General features: G+C 32.4%; 1 protein-coding gene across 1 annotated transcript; it reads right to left on the reverse strand.

The window, feature by feature from the left end:
* Nucleotides 1–1,626: 1,626 nt before the first annotated feature.
* LOC124363356 lies at nt 1,627–15,446 on the reverse strand. The gene is made up of 3 exons (XM_046818604.1): nt 15,403–15,446; nt 4,696–4,864; nt 1,627–2,136 (listed from the first exon to the last, which is right to left on the reverse strand). Exons 1-3 carry the CDS (start codon nt 15,444–15,446, stop codon nt 1,684–1,686), a joined length of 666 nt encoding a protein of 221 aa, XP_046674560.1. The 3' UTR covers nt 1,627–1,683.
* Between the last annotated feature and the right edge of the window lie 276 nt (nt 15,447–15,722).

Raw genomic sequence — 15,722 nt, forward strand, 5'->3', positions numbered from 1 at the left:
TTACGAAATATTCGTAAACACATGGCGCTGAAAGTGCATTTTATGAACTACAAGTCATCGATTAGAAGCAGTTTCAAACTTACTTTTTGGTGACCGAAGAAAATTTTCACTCTAGACATATTTTTTTTTCTTTAATAAACACTTACATTTTTCTTAAAAAAAAAGTACCAAATTACTGAACCATGACATTTTTCAATAATATATCTAACCATAGTACTTGAACTGAACCTTAACCATAGATGTCTATTAACCATGCATAGTTCTTACTTACAAACAGTCGTAAAATCCCTTTACTCGCTCCGCAAGCGAGTCTTAATTGGAAATAATAGGTTTTGCCCATAATTGAAAAAAAAATGTAAACAAACCGAGACCAATGATATGAGATTTTTACATCTAAAGCTTTTATTCATAGAGTACTATAAATATATAAAGTAGAAAGTCAATGTTGGTGACGAGATTTGATTTCAACGCTCTCCAGCGTTGTAGTATCTTCCCTACTACACTAGAACTTTATTATTTGAACACTGATATGAAACCTTACTTAATAAATACAAATTTGTTTATTCTGAATTTTTAACCTTACCATCATGAACCAATGTAAAAATGTTGGTACTTGCAACTTTTCAGGATTTTGATCCTGAAATTGGTAGGGTTCCTAATTATACCATGAGCAACCTATGTATCGAATTTCAAGTCTCTGTAGTTCTAATAAGTCGATAAAGCATTGTGAGTTTATTAACCTGGTAAATGTAACTTAAATCTGATACACCTGTAAAAATTAAAATGGTCTTAGAAGTGAAATTGAAGCAAACATTTTCACTTTACCTCATAGAACATTGCATATACTACAGATATGTTTTTCTCAATAATTTCTGCTGTAAACATTTTAGATCTAAAAATAAATCAAGCAAAACTAATTTCAAAAATAGAAAAACTTCAAACTCAGTGATATTAGGCAATTTTCAGAAATTTTTACGGGTAAAATAAAATTTCAACTGATACGATACATTAATGATCATACTCTGACACATAAAAGCACAGTGTCTGCCAAAAACTTGAGGTATCTGTAAGTTTATAAAGTTCAATCATTGGAGCAATTACATGAAACTAATTAAACTGACTATTTCAATACACCAAATATGATTAATAGATGTAAAAAAAATTGGATTACTGTTGACAGATATAATTAAACGCGATTTTTGTGTGTAAAAATGATTTCAAATTGCATAACTTTTTGGAAAAGACGTGGATGGAAAACATTAAAAGTGGAACGTACATGCACAATTATGCTACAAATCTAAAAATAAATTCATGTATATTATTGATTTTTTTACTCAAACCTAAGATTTAACTATAATATGCTCAATTTAGGTCGAATCGTAGAGAGGGCTGGATAGACCTAACTCCGCTTCTTTAATTAAGTAATTTTTCATTTAATTTCAATTTCAACTTCACACAATTAAGTTTCCGCACAAACGAGTGATAAACAATAGTGAAAAGCTGTTACGTAAAAGTTAAAAGGTGTGAAAAATCAGTATATTTGTGTGAGTTTAAATGCTTCAGTAAGTAATTCCTATAACAAAAATTTACTAATAAGAGAAATAGGAGAAATACAACAAACAATGATTATGATGAGGTATTTTAGTAAGATAAATACTGTACAGGTTATATACATCTATCAGTTCAGTAACTCATGAAGGGTGGTAGGTAACTCCAGGGAGGTGGGGTGGACGAGCTGGACTCTGGCTCTGTCCTGGATAACTCTTCTGGATAACCATCTCCATCCCTGTGCCACGTGGAGTAGCCACCATGGAGGTAGTGGTCCTTCCCACCATAACTCGGATGGACGTGGATGTGAACGTCCTTCTTGTATCCTTCGGCGTGGTGGGAGCCCTTCAGCTTGGAGACGATGCCACCAAAGGACAACATGAGCAGAATTACGCCGATAGTGAGACCCTTGAGGGTGAGTACTGTGAGTGCCACCAGAAGGGTTGTGATCACCCCCAACTTGTACATGATGGGCAGAAGAGCCATCATGATCCTACGCTTTCCCACGCCAAACGTCCTCCCCTCTGCAAAAAAGGACAATTTTAATATCTGACTGTGTATCACTTGCAAGAAATTGATCACTATAGTCTGCAAAACGCGGGAAAATAATACCCAAAGGCAGTTTTCTTAAATTGACAAAGCAGAAAAAGATGTACTTAATTAATTACACATACTAAAACTGCACGGTGTTTTAATATTTAAAGTGTATATCAAGACTTCGACAAAAAAGTAAATTTAGATACAAACCCAACGAAATTATTTTTGAAAATATGTAAAATGAAATAAATCTTACAACACAGTCGGGTGAAAGACATATTTCAGGAAAAAACAGTTGGTACATCACATTGGAGATGCATTTTTGGTTTTCCAACATGACTATTAGTTCGTTAGGCAGCCTTGACCAATAAAAGGCTTCAAAATGTTGTTTACATCTATTCTAAATGATTATCTTGGCTAATGCAAAACACAGAAAAACGAAATTTTGATCAATTTAAAAAAACCGCTATTAATACTAATAAATGTTCCGTAGATTTTGTAAATTCTGGTGAGGATAAACCATACTTTTAGATTGATTCAGTATAAATGATTGAGAAGTATATGATGTCAACGAAGTACAATTGAACACGTAATCAAACGCTTAACTGATTGTATCCAATCCAACTCTTAAATTTTTAGAAAACACTATTTCTTTAGTAGCTATCAATTCTTTTAAGGTTTTTAGATGATGCAGTTCCAAATTTCTGAAACGAATTATAGTTCGAGAACCAAATTACCATTGTACAAGCATTCAACCTAACTTTTCGTGAAAATTCGTAGAGAGCTTTTCCATAACAAAATCAGTCACTCTTGTTAAGAAGAAGGAATGGAAGACAATTATAGATAGAATAACAAATTTTAACTACACATTTTATTTAAAATTTTTCTGGAAACCCTGAAAACCAACGGATAGGCACTTAAATACATTTTAACAGGTAAAATTTAGCTACTAGGCTGAAAATGTTGATTCTCTTTTGATGTATTTCTTTTAAGACGCTGTTTAATGTTATTTATGTATGCTTGTTAGTAAAAGCTAACCAAATAATTAGGCTTGGTAGAGTGTACAGGTAAACATATGATTAATTTAAAAATGTATCATTTTTTATTTAATTTACATAAGTAGGCCTGTCAACTACGTTTGAACATATACGTCTAAACGTATAATTATTATTAATATTACAGTAGTTATAATTATTTTCATTATTCATTCTAAAATGTGTTCAAACAGATGAGCTTCAAGTGGTAGGAGAGTTCAATAAAGAATAGAAAAATATGATTCGATTATAAAAGTTATTACATATTCCTATAATTAATATTTATTATCATAGTATTCGAAAACAAATTTAGGCTAACCAGGCTGTCATTAGTCACTAAAAAGGGCGTAAACCGTTAGACTAATCATATTCACACTAATTTGTTTCACACACATCATTTTGGTTTTGAGTGATAGTTCAATACACTATTAAATATTTTAATACATTTAATTAATAACTTACTGTTTGATAAACCCACTTCATGAATAAAACTTGCTGTATAAAAAACGCCCTAATTTGTTCAAAATGAATAATGTCTCCTCAGATTAAAAAACTGTGTTCTTTTGATTTTGAACTGTTGTTTAATTTGTAACATATATAATTATTCTTCCAGAATAATGCATACATCCATCAATGCTAGTATCAGCTATTATGTATTCTATTGAATAAGGGTACAATATCATAATCTTACCCGATTTTGCTTATAGATTTTGTCAAGCAATATTATGCTACTTAATTTACTACTGTCGGTATAATCAGCCGATTATTAATTTGAAAAATTACACTTAAAATCACCTATATAAACTGCAAACACGTTGTCAGATTATAAACGTAATATTTGATTTTTTAATGAGTGCCTTCATGAAAAATCAAAATTATATAGCCTACAGAGGCGGACCTGCAGATTTGCCGCCCGTGGGCTATGCACAATTTGCGCCCCCCCCCCCCCAACCAACCATGTAGGCTTGGTACCGCGGTAGATCGACGAGACGTCAACGGCATCGAGGCGGTCGGTCACGCTAAGCTTGTAATAAACAGTCAAATAAAATAGGTTGAAATTGCCATATTTTTTCATAATTTCACAAATTTTTAACTTTTGGAATAATTTATTTTTTACTTGTTCACCAAAATTTGCCGCCCCCTGAATTCTGACGCCCCTGGGCTATAGCTCATTCAGGCCATATGTAAATCTAGCCCTGATGACATATGAGACGTATGCGGGTTTCGTTAGAGATCGTACTGAGCTGACGCCCAGATTGCCGTAGGCGATTATTCGGTATAACAGCCAGCTTTGATTCACACTACTATATTATTATGACACATTGTTGCAATCAATAATTAATTAATAATTTAACGCTAACTAAAACTCAATTATCTGCTCCATTTGTTAGGAATGCTGCTCTGGGTTGTTGCTAGTGCCTTGTTCAGCACCAGCTCGGCAGATGGACACACGCATGGGTGTATACTGTATACTGTGCCATGCCGGTGAAAGCTGACTTTGGGTAACCTATCCCAGATCAGCAGCGTAACGGATCCGATGGTCAGAGTCTACAGAGGAAGGTGGGTCTTGGCTCACCGTGGCCTGTATCAAAGGGCTGGCCACCTCGGTGTATCTTATATCTCTGGAGGTGTGCCTATAGGTGTGGTTTTTCCGGTACCCTATCCCAGGCTCTCCACGATCTAGGTAACGGTTCCGGAGATTAGAGACCACAGAGGGAGGAGGCTTTTGTCTCCAACATCTGTACCTTCGGGTGCAGAACAGGTACAGAAGTTAGGTGTGGAGGCGGGATCTCCGTGAGAAAACTCCAATAATCCGTGCCCCATTTGCTAAATACATATTTAGTAAAACGGTGGAACACCATCATCACCTGCAAATACCTGTTAGAAATAAATTCTAATAATTTCTCATGTTCAAATAAATTGCAAAAATGGTAGCTCGTTGGTACCAATCTGGTGTGATTCCTAATCGCCCTTACGAATTAATCATCTATTATAACAATTACTGAACAAGAGGACAAAAATGTTCTATATAGTTTTGGTAGGCTACTTTTCCAGGCAGGACGTGAAGGTCTCTGTCACCATGCACTGTCTGCATTTCGCGGAAGGCATTGAGACTCCGGATAGCGACAACATTCCCCAAAAAAAAAAAAATTTAAAAAAGTCCCCCCCCCCCACCCCCCCCCCCCCCCACCCCCCCCCCCCCCCACCCCCCCCCCCCCCCACCCCCCCCCCCCCCCACCCCCCCCCCCCCCCACCCCCCCATAAGTATAATGCACATTTGTCTTTAAAATAAATTTCTAGTTGAACTTAAAGCTTGAGTGTTAAACCACTTAAGAACAAAGTACATGTACGAGCAAAATGGTTATAAACATACACTTTTGATAGGTTTTCTAGATCGTGGCATAAAGGTTAAACTCTACATCGGCGTTGGAAATATAATTCACTTGAACCAGAAGTGCTTATGCACGAGAAAAGCTTACGAAAGCGTGCGAAACCGCGAGAAACAGCTAGTTTATTATAAATAAAAATATTCACTTCTTTAAACTTTAAATCATGCTATCTTCAGCCGTTTTTTTATTTTTTTGTTCCAAATGCCATATGGTACAAATTTTCTTTTTTTAAATTCCTGCAATTTCACCTGGAGTGGTAAAATAAGTTTCCCATTCTATTTGGTTCTAAAAGATAAAATCAATTACACTCCTTCAACGACATCACTGCGGGCTTATATTTACTGATATTGAGTAGATAACCATATACACTCAATACGCGCTGGCGCGTCTGCCGAACATAAAGGATAGCGTTTTACAAATTAGTGCAATGCGTTTTAAAATAGTATTTTGTCTCACGTCATTGCAGTAACATAAATTTTGAGCGGCTAAGGGCCTATGAATTGTTAACCATACGATTATTTGTCAATAATAATGGTTTATAATTTATTCCAATACAATTTTTCCCGTAAAAGTATGAGATGCGCAGCTGAGAACTAACCTATGTGGCCGAGTGAACACTTGTGTTTCCGCTGGTATGCTATCTTAATTATTGTAATATAATAATAGTGTTCCCACAAGGTTATTAAATTGTCCTTCAGAAGGTCACTCATTATAAATCAAAAATTTGAAAATACGAAGAACAGTATATTTTTAAGTAGGAACCTGAAGTAGGAATACGTTTACTAATTATTAAATGGTTATTTTTATATCTTTTAAGATAATACATCGTTACTATTTGGATTAAGGTCCTATTAACATTAAGGTCCTCAAATCTGCAAAATGTTAATTTAATCTTCTTTATAACCTCAAATTTTACATAAATATACCGGTACATAGCTACCATAAAGGTTCTTTTTTACGAAACAAAAGCAAATAGTGTACACCATTTGATACAAATCAATACCGTACGCTGGTTTCGTAACAGAATCGGAAACCCATGATCTAAGTTTTTAAATTACCACCTTCTTCAATAGAAATTGTTTATCTTATTTATAAACTACGATATAACCTTTGAAATGGAATTGCATGGTTTCTTAAAACTGAATATAATAGATTTTCCGTTATGACTTAAGATATGATTGGCTCTTAATATCCTTTTTTAATTAAGCTATGATGGGTTTCTCTTTAGTAAATTCCAAAATAAGAAACTGTAAATATATTTGTGGTAAAAATAAAACTCGTGTATTCAAATATGTAGCGAATCAAGCCCGTGAAACACATCAAGTGTTTTAGCTAGATGTACCCTACACATCAAACTTAAACTCATCTTGAAAACAAGAAGCTTGAGAGGACTCATCAAGCCCGCACTTGCATGCAGACCACGTTTCGCTCAGAGAACATTGCCACGTCTCGCGATCAGCTAATGAAACCATATAATGGCAGAGCAAATAACAAATTCGTACCTGAAACTGACAACTGAAATAACGATGTTGTAATTATGTAATTAAACCGCACAAGTTAACTATATTACATATTAAGGGCGGTTATCGACAATTATAAGTAATAATAAGCGTGCTAAAATTCAATTTAGAACCCAATGAGCTTTAAATAATTCTAATAAATTATGTAGTAAGTTAATCATTTTACGTTGAAATCTTTAATAAGTCAATTTGTAGTTCGTAGATTTATTCAAACCAGTATTTTTGTAATACTACCTTTCCAGTTTTCCCCGTGCAAAACATTCATCCGTAGTCCACTAAAATAAATAGTCACTTCAACAAGAAGCGAAAGTAACCACTAGCACGCCTGGATAGCCACTGAACTGGAAACGCCCTGACATCAAAATGGCCGCGATAATCCAGCCCCAAGTGGCTACAGAGCGAACAAGCACGACGTGATGTTTTTAACGAAAGTTTTTCCACATGCAAAACATACATCCATAGCCCGCAAAAAGAAGTACAGTAGTAACTTAAAAAATTCACAAAAATAAGGTAATGACGATAGTATCTATGTTTTAAGAAACAGAACTTACTTTTGAAATTTAACTTAAAAACGTTTAAAATTACAAATTTATATTTATTAATTTAATTAGGTTAACCAAGCCTATGGGGTGACTGATATATCTTATTAAAAAGTTTAATATTTTATGAGCCCTACACGCATATAATCATGCTTTATTCAAACAAAACTGACCTGAACATTATCAATAAGTTTTCATAATTTTCTAAAAAAGAAATATAATTTAATAGGGAAGGAAAATTTTTGGCTATAAAAGTATACAAATTAAAGAGAAACACAACTGAACAGCAATTAAAGTGACTGGAAAAGCAAAATGGATAGCGGGATACAACATCTACTTTTTAAAGTATACTACTGTGTAAGTAAAGTATGCTGTTAACAGAATTAAACATTTTTTGTAGGTTATCACTTAATATTATTCATTTCGTCGCCGTAGATGCTATCTTATAATTGTCTATTAATTCAGAAAATTGTCGCAATCTTTGCTACGATATTCATAGTTCATTGTGAAAAAAAGATTGCACTGTTTTACGCAACTATTTAAGAATAATACACTGTAAATCCATTAAATTTTTAGAGTTATATCATTTATTTTAAGTGTTAAAAATATTGATGATCTAAATTATTTTATGAAATTTGGAATAGCACAAAATTTTGCAACACCTCTATGCTAAATGAAACTTCAAATGTTAGTTATTTATCTCCCTATTCTCTGTCCTTCGCAAAAACACATTTTCAGTAACGTCTCCCAGATACGCAGTTAATGAGATTTGTTGCTCCGTTAATGTTTGTTGCGTTAGAAAAACCTCTACTCGATGTTGCACAGATTTACATTTACTGAGTACTTAATTTGTACCTAACGTTTATCGCTGTTGAAGGTAATCAGTGAGATTTAGTCAATAGTAGTTTTTATTGCATAACGATATTATTATCCAAGTTAAAACAAACGAATTCGCAAATTTATTTTTGTGCAAGTTATCTTGTGTCTAAAAGTCACTTTCATCTAATTCTATATTGGTATTTTATATTTCATAATTTATTTTTGCTGTATTGTTTAATACAAAGATACTTTAAAAATTACATTCACCAACTCTCCTTATAAAGATATATATATTTCAATGTTGCAGTCAAAATGAATAAACGGAAATAGAATTAATATAACAGAGAGAAGAGTTAAATGACAAAAAGCTACTTAAACACATAATATCAAACCCTTTTAATCTATCCGACTGCCATGTGAGAGTTGTGGGTAAACAACGAACCCCTACGCATTTACTGCAGTGCTAGTGGTCCTAAGGGCTGTATTATTCATATTTTAACAATGTTAAAGTGAAAAGAACAGATAAAAGAGTTAAGAGCAATGACAGAAAGCCACTTAAACTCATAATACCAAGTCATTTTATTCCATCCGGCTGTCATATGAGAATTGTGGGTAAACAACGAAACCCTTCGCATTTACTGCAGTGCTAGTGGTCCTAAGGGGTGTATTATTAATATTTTAACAATGTTAAAGTGAAAAGAACAGATAAAAGAGTTAAGAGCAATGACAGAAAGCCACTTAAACTCCTAATACCAAGTCCTTTTATTCCATCCGGCTGTCATATGAGAATTGTGGGTAAACAACGAAACCCTACGCATTTACTGCAGTGCTAGTGGTCCTAAGGGGTGTATTATTCATATTTTAACAATGTTAAAGTGAAAAGAACAGATAAAAGAGTTAAGAGCAATGACAGAAAGCCACTTAAACTCATAATACCAAGTCATTTTAATCCATCCGACTGTCATGTGAGAATTGTGGGTAAACAACGAAACGCTGCTCATTTACTGCAGTGCTAGTGGCCATAATGGCTGTGTTATTCATATTTTAAACAATACTAAAGTGAAAAGAACAGATGAAAGAGTTAAGAGCAATGATAGAAAGCCACTTAAACTCATAATACCAAGTCCTTTTATTCCATCCGGCTGTCATATGAGAATTGTGGGTAAACAACGAAACGCTACTCATTTACTGCAGTGCTAGTGGTCCTAAGGGCTGTATTATTCATATTTTAACAATGTTAAAGTGAAAAGAACAGATAAAAGAGTTAAGAGCAATGACAGAAAGCCACTTAAACTCCTAATACCAAGTCCTTTTATTCCATCCGGCTGTCATATGAGAATTGTGGGTAAACAACGAAACCCTACGCATTTACTGCAGTGCTAGTGGTCCTAAGGGGTGTATTATTCATATTTTAACAATGTTAAAGTGAAAAGAACAGATAAAAGAGTTAAGAGCAATGACAGAAAGCCACTTAAACTCATAATACCAAGTCATTTTAATCCATCCGACTGTCATGTGAGAATTGTGGGTAAACAACGAAACGCTGCTCATTTACTGCAGTGCTAGTGGCCATAATGGCTGTGTTATTCATATTTTAAACAATACTAAAGTGAAAAGAACAGAGGAAAGAGTTAAGAGCAATGATAGAAAGCCACTTAAACTCATAATACCAAGTCCTTTTATTCCATCCGGCTGTCATATGAGAATTGTGGGTAAACAACGAAACGCTACTCATTTACTGCAGTGCTAGTGGTCCTAAGGGCTGTATTATTCATATTTTAACAATGTTAAAGTGAAAAGAACAGATAAAAGAGTTAAGAGCAATGACAGAAAGCCACTTAAACTCATAATACCAAGTCCTTTTAATCCATCCGACTGTCATTTGAGAATTGTGGGTAAACAACGAAACGCTACTCATTTACTGCAGTGCTAGTGGTCCTAAGGGCTGTATTATTCATATTTTAACAATGTTAAAGTGAAAAGAACAGATAAAAGAGTTAAGAGCAATGACAGAAAGCCACTTAAACTCATAATACCAAGTCCTTTTAATCCATCCGACTGTCATTTGAGAATTGTGGGTAAACAACGAAACGCTACTCATTTACTGCAGTGCTAGTGGTCCTAAGGGCTGTATTATTCATATTTTAACAATGTTAAAGTGAAAAGAACAGATAAAAGAGTTAAGAGCAATGACAGAAAGCCACTTAAACTCATAATACCAAGTCCTTTTAATCCATCCGACTGTCATGTGAGAATTGTGGGTAAACAACGAAACCGTTCTCGTTTACTGCAGTGCTAGTGGTCACAATGGCCTTCATTCGTACACTTAATAATTATTATATAACACAGATAGTATATAAGCGTATTCTAAAGGAAAGTAGTAGATTTTATCTCTTTAAATGTTTTAAGGCAGGAGTACGACTACAACTTATCATAAAATCGGCTCGCTGAGGTTGTATGAAAAATTTCAAGTATACAGCTCAGTATATTCTTGAGGTTTTCTGCGGACAGATGTAAATGCATGCAATTATATTGGAAGGGAATTTTTAAGTTCACTGGCATACAAAAGATAAACTGTACCAGTCTACTAAGTGATATGCTTTAATGACGCTCAGCCAAACCTCATCGGTGGACATTCACTATCATAGAACTCATTCGGAACTATGAAGTTGAATGCAATACAGATGATTGGTATTTAAAAAGGGTAATTGTTTTAAACCAGATCGTTTAAAAAAACTAATGACCGTAATAGTTTGATAGAGAATTAAAAAATAAACAGTACATTCTCGTACATATAACAGATAGAAAAATAAGTATAGTATGTATAAACAAAGTAGAAGTATGCCACATAACTTGTGTAATATATTTAACTGAGTTTGTATGCAAATTCTATAACTATAACTCATTTCATTCATGATATGTCCTATGGACACAGCCAGACAATCATTAAAAAAGAAATGTTACATTTCCTGGTAGACAAAAGATAAATTTGTACCATTCTACTCACTGATATGCTTCAATAGCACTCAGCCACGTCTCATGGAAGGACTTACACTACCACAAAACACATTCTTGATTAAGTAGAATATAATCACGCAATATTTAAAATATATAGATGCTACTGTTAAATATCTTACTAATACTTAGTATACTTGTGTTAATACTTTATATACACGTTCCAATCATTGCTAAAACCATAAGTTTTCTTGGACGTTCAGCCGAATTCCATGAAGTTCCACGTACAATCATTGAACGCAGTAGAGTAGTGCCTATATGATCTATACATAATTATTTTCAATAATTAACATGTTTTCTCCAAATATTAGGATGTACATTCAGTAAGAAAAAAAGTGTAACCGATTTTGTCTGTTCTTCGTACGTTACTTATTTATTTAAAAATTGATTTTCTTAACGTTTACGTAAAATTTTTACTGGCTTATTTTACATCATTATCTTAAGAAATTAATTCTTTGCAAGTTTTGTCAAAGAATTTTACGTGTTTGTTACGCATTTAACAAAGTTAATCTACTTGAAACCTAAATGAAACTTGTTTTTGGACACCGAATTTTGCGTATTTCTTCAGATATCTTAAAAATTACAGCAGCTAGAGGTCTGGTAAAAATTTTATTAAATTTTTCAGTTCAATTTGCATAATATACATTAAATTTTACGTCCTGGGTAACGCCCAAAATAATTTAATAGGGCTCCCTTTTAACGGTGGCACTGAAATCTGGGCGAAATCTTTCACCCTGTATAGCTCGCTAACTAAGCGTTTCTGGACCTATGTGTATATGAAATTTTTTCGTTATTTTCACCGTAAGAACAAGTCCTGACAGTTTCTCCGTTTCTTCATTGGACACTCTTAAACTTGTATAAATAAATGTTCATGCAAAATTCCAAATCCAAGCCAATTAGTTCTCGAGATATGTGGATAGGCAGACACATAAATTAAATATTTCCATAGGCTTGCCGAAATTTCAGCCGGTTACAGGCCTAAATACACGAGGCAAATTATAATATTACTGTTCTGGGCTTATTTTTTATTATATTCATATTCGGAGCAACTAATACAATATTAACAGCATGGAAAGACATTAAGTAAAATTTTAAATTCCAGATGATTAAAAGATACCCTTCCAAGTATTGAAAATTCTACAGCATATTTGTCTTTCTTTGACATTTCGCTTGCAAGTACTTTCTACAAGTAAGTCTCTTGTAGAACTAATAAAACGAGCTTGACCTGCCTTAGGCGACATGAACGGTCGTCTAGAACGCAGAGTTTTGTCAACAGCTGTGGCGAGAACTTCGCTTGACAGTTTTATGCAATGCTGGGGGCATCATGGCCGCCGTGTGAGTCAAACACGGACTGATCGCTCAGTTCGCTAGTCTGTGGAATTGATGTTTGCGCTTTAAACAATTACGTAAATATGTCTGTTAGGAAAATATATTATAATATACTATTATATATTGTGTACACACTCCATAAGACAAAAATCAGATGGTTGCGTAATTTAATCATACATTTAACATGAGTCAGTTCTCGTGAGGATTAAAACAGTTTCAGGTTTAACGATAATTTTTTGATTAAAACTCATTCATTTTAATACAGCCTACTCTTGAGAAAAGATCGGTCTAATACTTGTCGACAACATTAGTTGGGTCCTCAAGTAGGTAAAGATAATTAAATAGAAGTGCTTAGTTAGGAAATGCTTTTTGCAAAAATTTTCTTAACCTGAAACAGTAAGTGATCGAGTTTAAAAATATTAACTTCTTGAATGGCGTTAAATCTTGTTACTATTTAGTGATTTTTTAAATTCTTTGATTCTAAAAAAATAAAGAATAGATTCATTTCAAGAGGTTCATTTCTTAAAGATTTATATTTTGTAAATTAACTAAGGTTTTACATATATTTTCTGATAGTTTCGAAACTGTTTCTACTTGATTTATGAGATTCATGTTTAGTACTTTATATATATATATATATATATATATATATATATATATATATATATATATATATATATATTTATTTATTTAAAATGATTTTTCTCTTAAAAATTCTTAGTAGCAATTTACTTTTTAACCTTTAGAACTGTTTATGTAATTTTAGAAAGAATTTATATTTGAAACTTCAAGGGTTCCGATTCGAGATTTATATGTATATATATAATATGTTATTATATACATTTTATTTTATATTTAAACATAAAGTATACATTATATATACATTAGATATTATACATTTTTGTATTGGCTCATATTTTAGCATATTATAATAACGCAGTACTTAAACATTACAGTAGTTTTTCAAGCTGTTCTAGATATTCAGGACTGTCTTTTGCGTGTTCTAGCTAGCCTAGACAAAAATTGGATGAACTTATTATTTTATCTCTACTGAAACCGTATAAATTTGTATGTGTACGTATTTAAACACGTAGAACTGAAAAATCTACACCGCCCAAAAAATTAAAAAGAGTCTACTTCAGGCTTTTTAAAATATCGGTCTAATCTACGTACTTATGTTTAGAAATTTTAGTTAACTTTAATGTTCCGACCAAGAAAATATATCGATTTCTAAAAACTGCTTTTGTCAATAAAGAGTCTACTTACGTCTCTTGCAATCTTCTTTCTTTCTAAGATATTGCCATTGCCATAGTTAAGTCCACCTTTTAATGTAGTCACGACAAATAAAATATTCATACATCCTTGGACTGACAACAGGGGTATAGTGCCAGTTACACTTTGAGTTAGAAACATAAATATTAAATATTATAATTATTAAAATAGTAATAAAATTAAATAAACATATTATCGTGCTGTCATAAGGCAATGTTTACAGCAAATATTTACAATAATAATAGGTATTTTTCTAACAGTTGAAACCTGTTGTGAATTCAGAGAAAGCAGTGCAGCCCTAAAGTACCTATTGTAATGTTATGGCAGGTAAGTTGTCCTGTCAAGAGCTCGGCAAATAATAGCGACAACAGGAGTTCAATGGAGGAGCGTCTCCTCACTATTGACAGACATCTCTCTCCTCATCGAGTTTCCTTTATGTGCGACTTTTTGTTGTGGCTTTCTGTACGAAAAGATTTGTACGATCTCAAAACATCGTACCAAATAAAATATTAAACTATTGCTAACGATTTAAATTATTAAAACTAGTGGTTTTCGGTAGAAAATAAATTTAATATGACAAATTTCAAGAATAATATATATTTCCTGAACCGTAATCAGTACTATAATTTTTTGGTTTCAGAACTAGGAAATTATTTGTTAATTTACCAATCCCATTAAAGTTTAACACAATTATAACCAAAAACGACAAAAATCAATGTAAATATTTTTAAACTCTATTTTGTTAATTGATTTTTGATATGCAATAAAATTCTTTAAACTCATATAATTATTTTAACAAGCTTATTTGTTTTATATTCACGTGAAAAATCTTTTGCTACAATTCTGGCTATTAAAACATAAATTTAACGTAAAACAAAACATTTTTTAAAGAAATAAAAAATAAATTTTAATTTGAAAACATTTAATTTCAAAATTGAAATGTAATTGTTTTAATTTATATTAATTTTAGTTAAACATAAATTTAATTTTAATAAAATAAAATTAATTTTTTCAATTAATTAAACAAATTAATTTTATTATAAAATGATGAACAAAATTTGAATTAATTTATTTAATTTCAATGAATTTTAGGTACACATAATTTTAATATTAATAAAATAAAATTCTGTTTAGTTAAATAAAACTTGCTTATATTAAATAAAGTTAATTTAACTAATATTTATAATAATTAGCTACGACATATTGCAATAACACTTTAAAGTTAGTCCTTCCATTATAATTATTCCATAGCTTATAAAAACTAACCTTTGAATTAGTATCTTTTCAATATTAAAATTGTGCAAAATGATATCAGTGAGTTCTGGTAAATATTCACTAGATAATTGGCAGGTTTCAACATTGAGTCATTTAACTTGGCTCGTTTGCATCAACCATGTACCTGTCCATCAGAATCTCGATCACCCGTTGCTGAAGGCTACTCATGTTTATTCATCACTATCATTTCCAACATTTCACCAAAACCCGGTGAAATGCTTTTAAATATCATGGATATCATCAATGCGGTAGTTAATGATTTAACAAGCACACACTTGACTTGTATAATGTGGAAAAGGAATATGTGATAAAACATTTCCAAGTATCTACCTTTCTATTAATGTTCACTTTCAGTATTATACGTGTTATTGCGGGGAACCTACTAATTTTATTTTGACATAAAAAAGAGTACCTTACCTTTCATTTGTTACATTTCGTGAAATT

Source organism: Homalodisca vitripennis, chromosome 5 (genome assembly GCF_021130785.1).
Source record: "Homalodisca vitripennis isolate AUS2020 chromosome 5, UT_GWSS_2.1, whole genome shotgun sequence".
NCBI lineage: Eukaryota > Metazoa > Arthropoda > Insecta > Hemiptera > Cicadellidae > Homalodisca > Homalodisca vitripennis.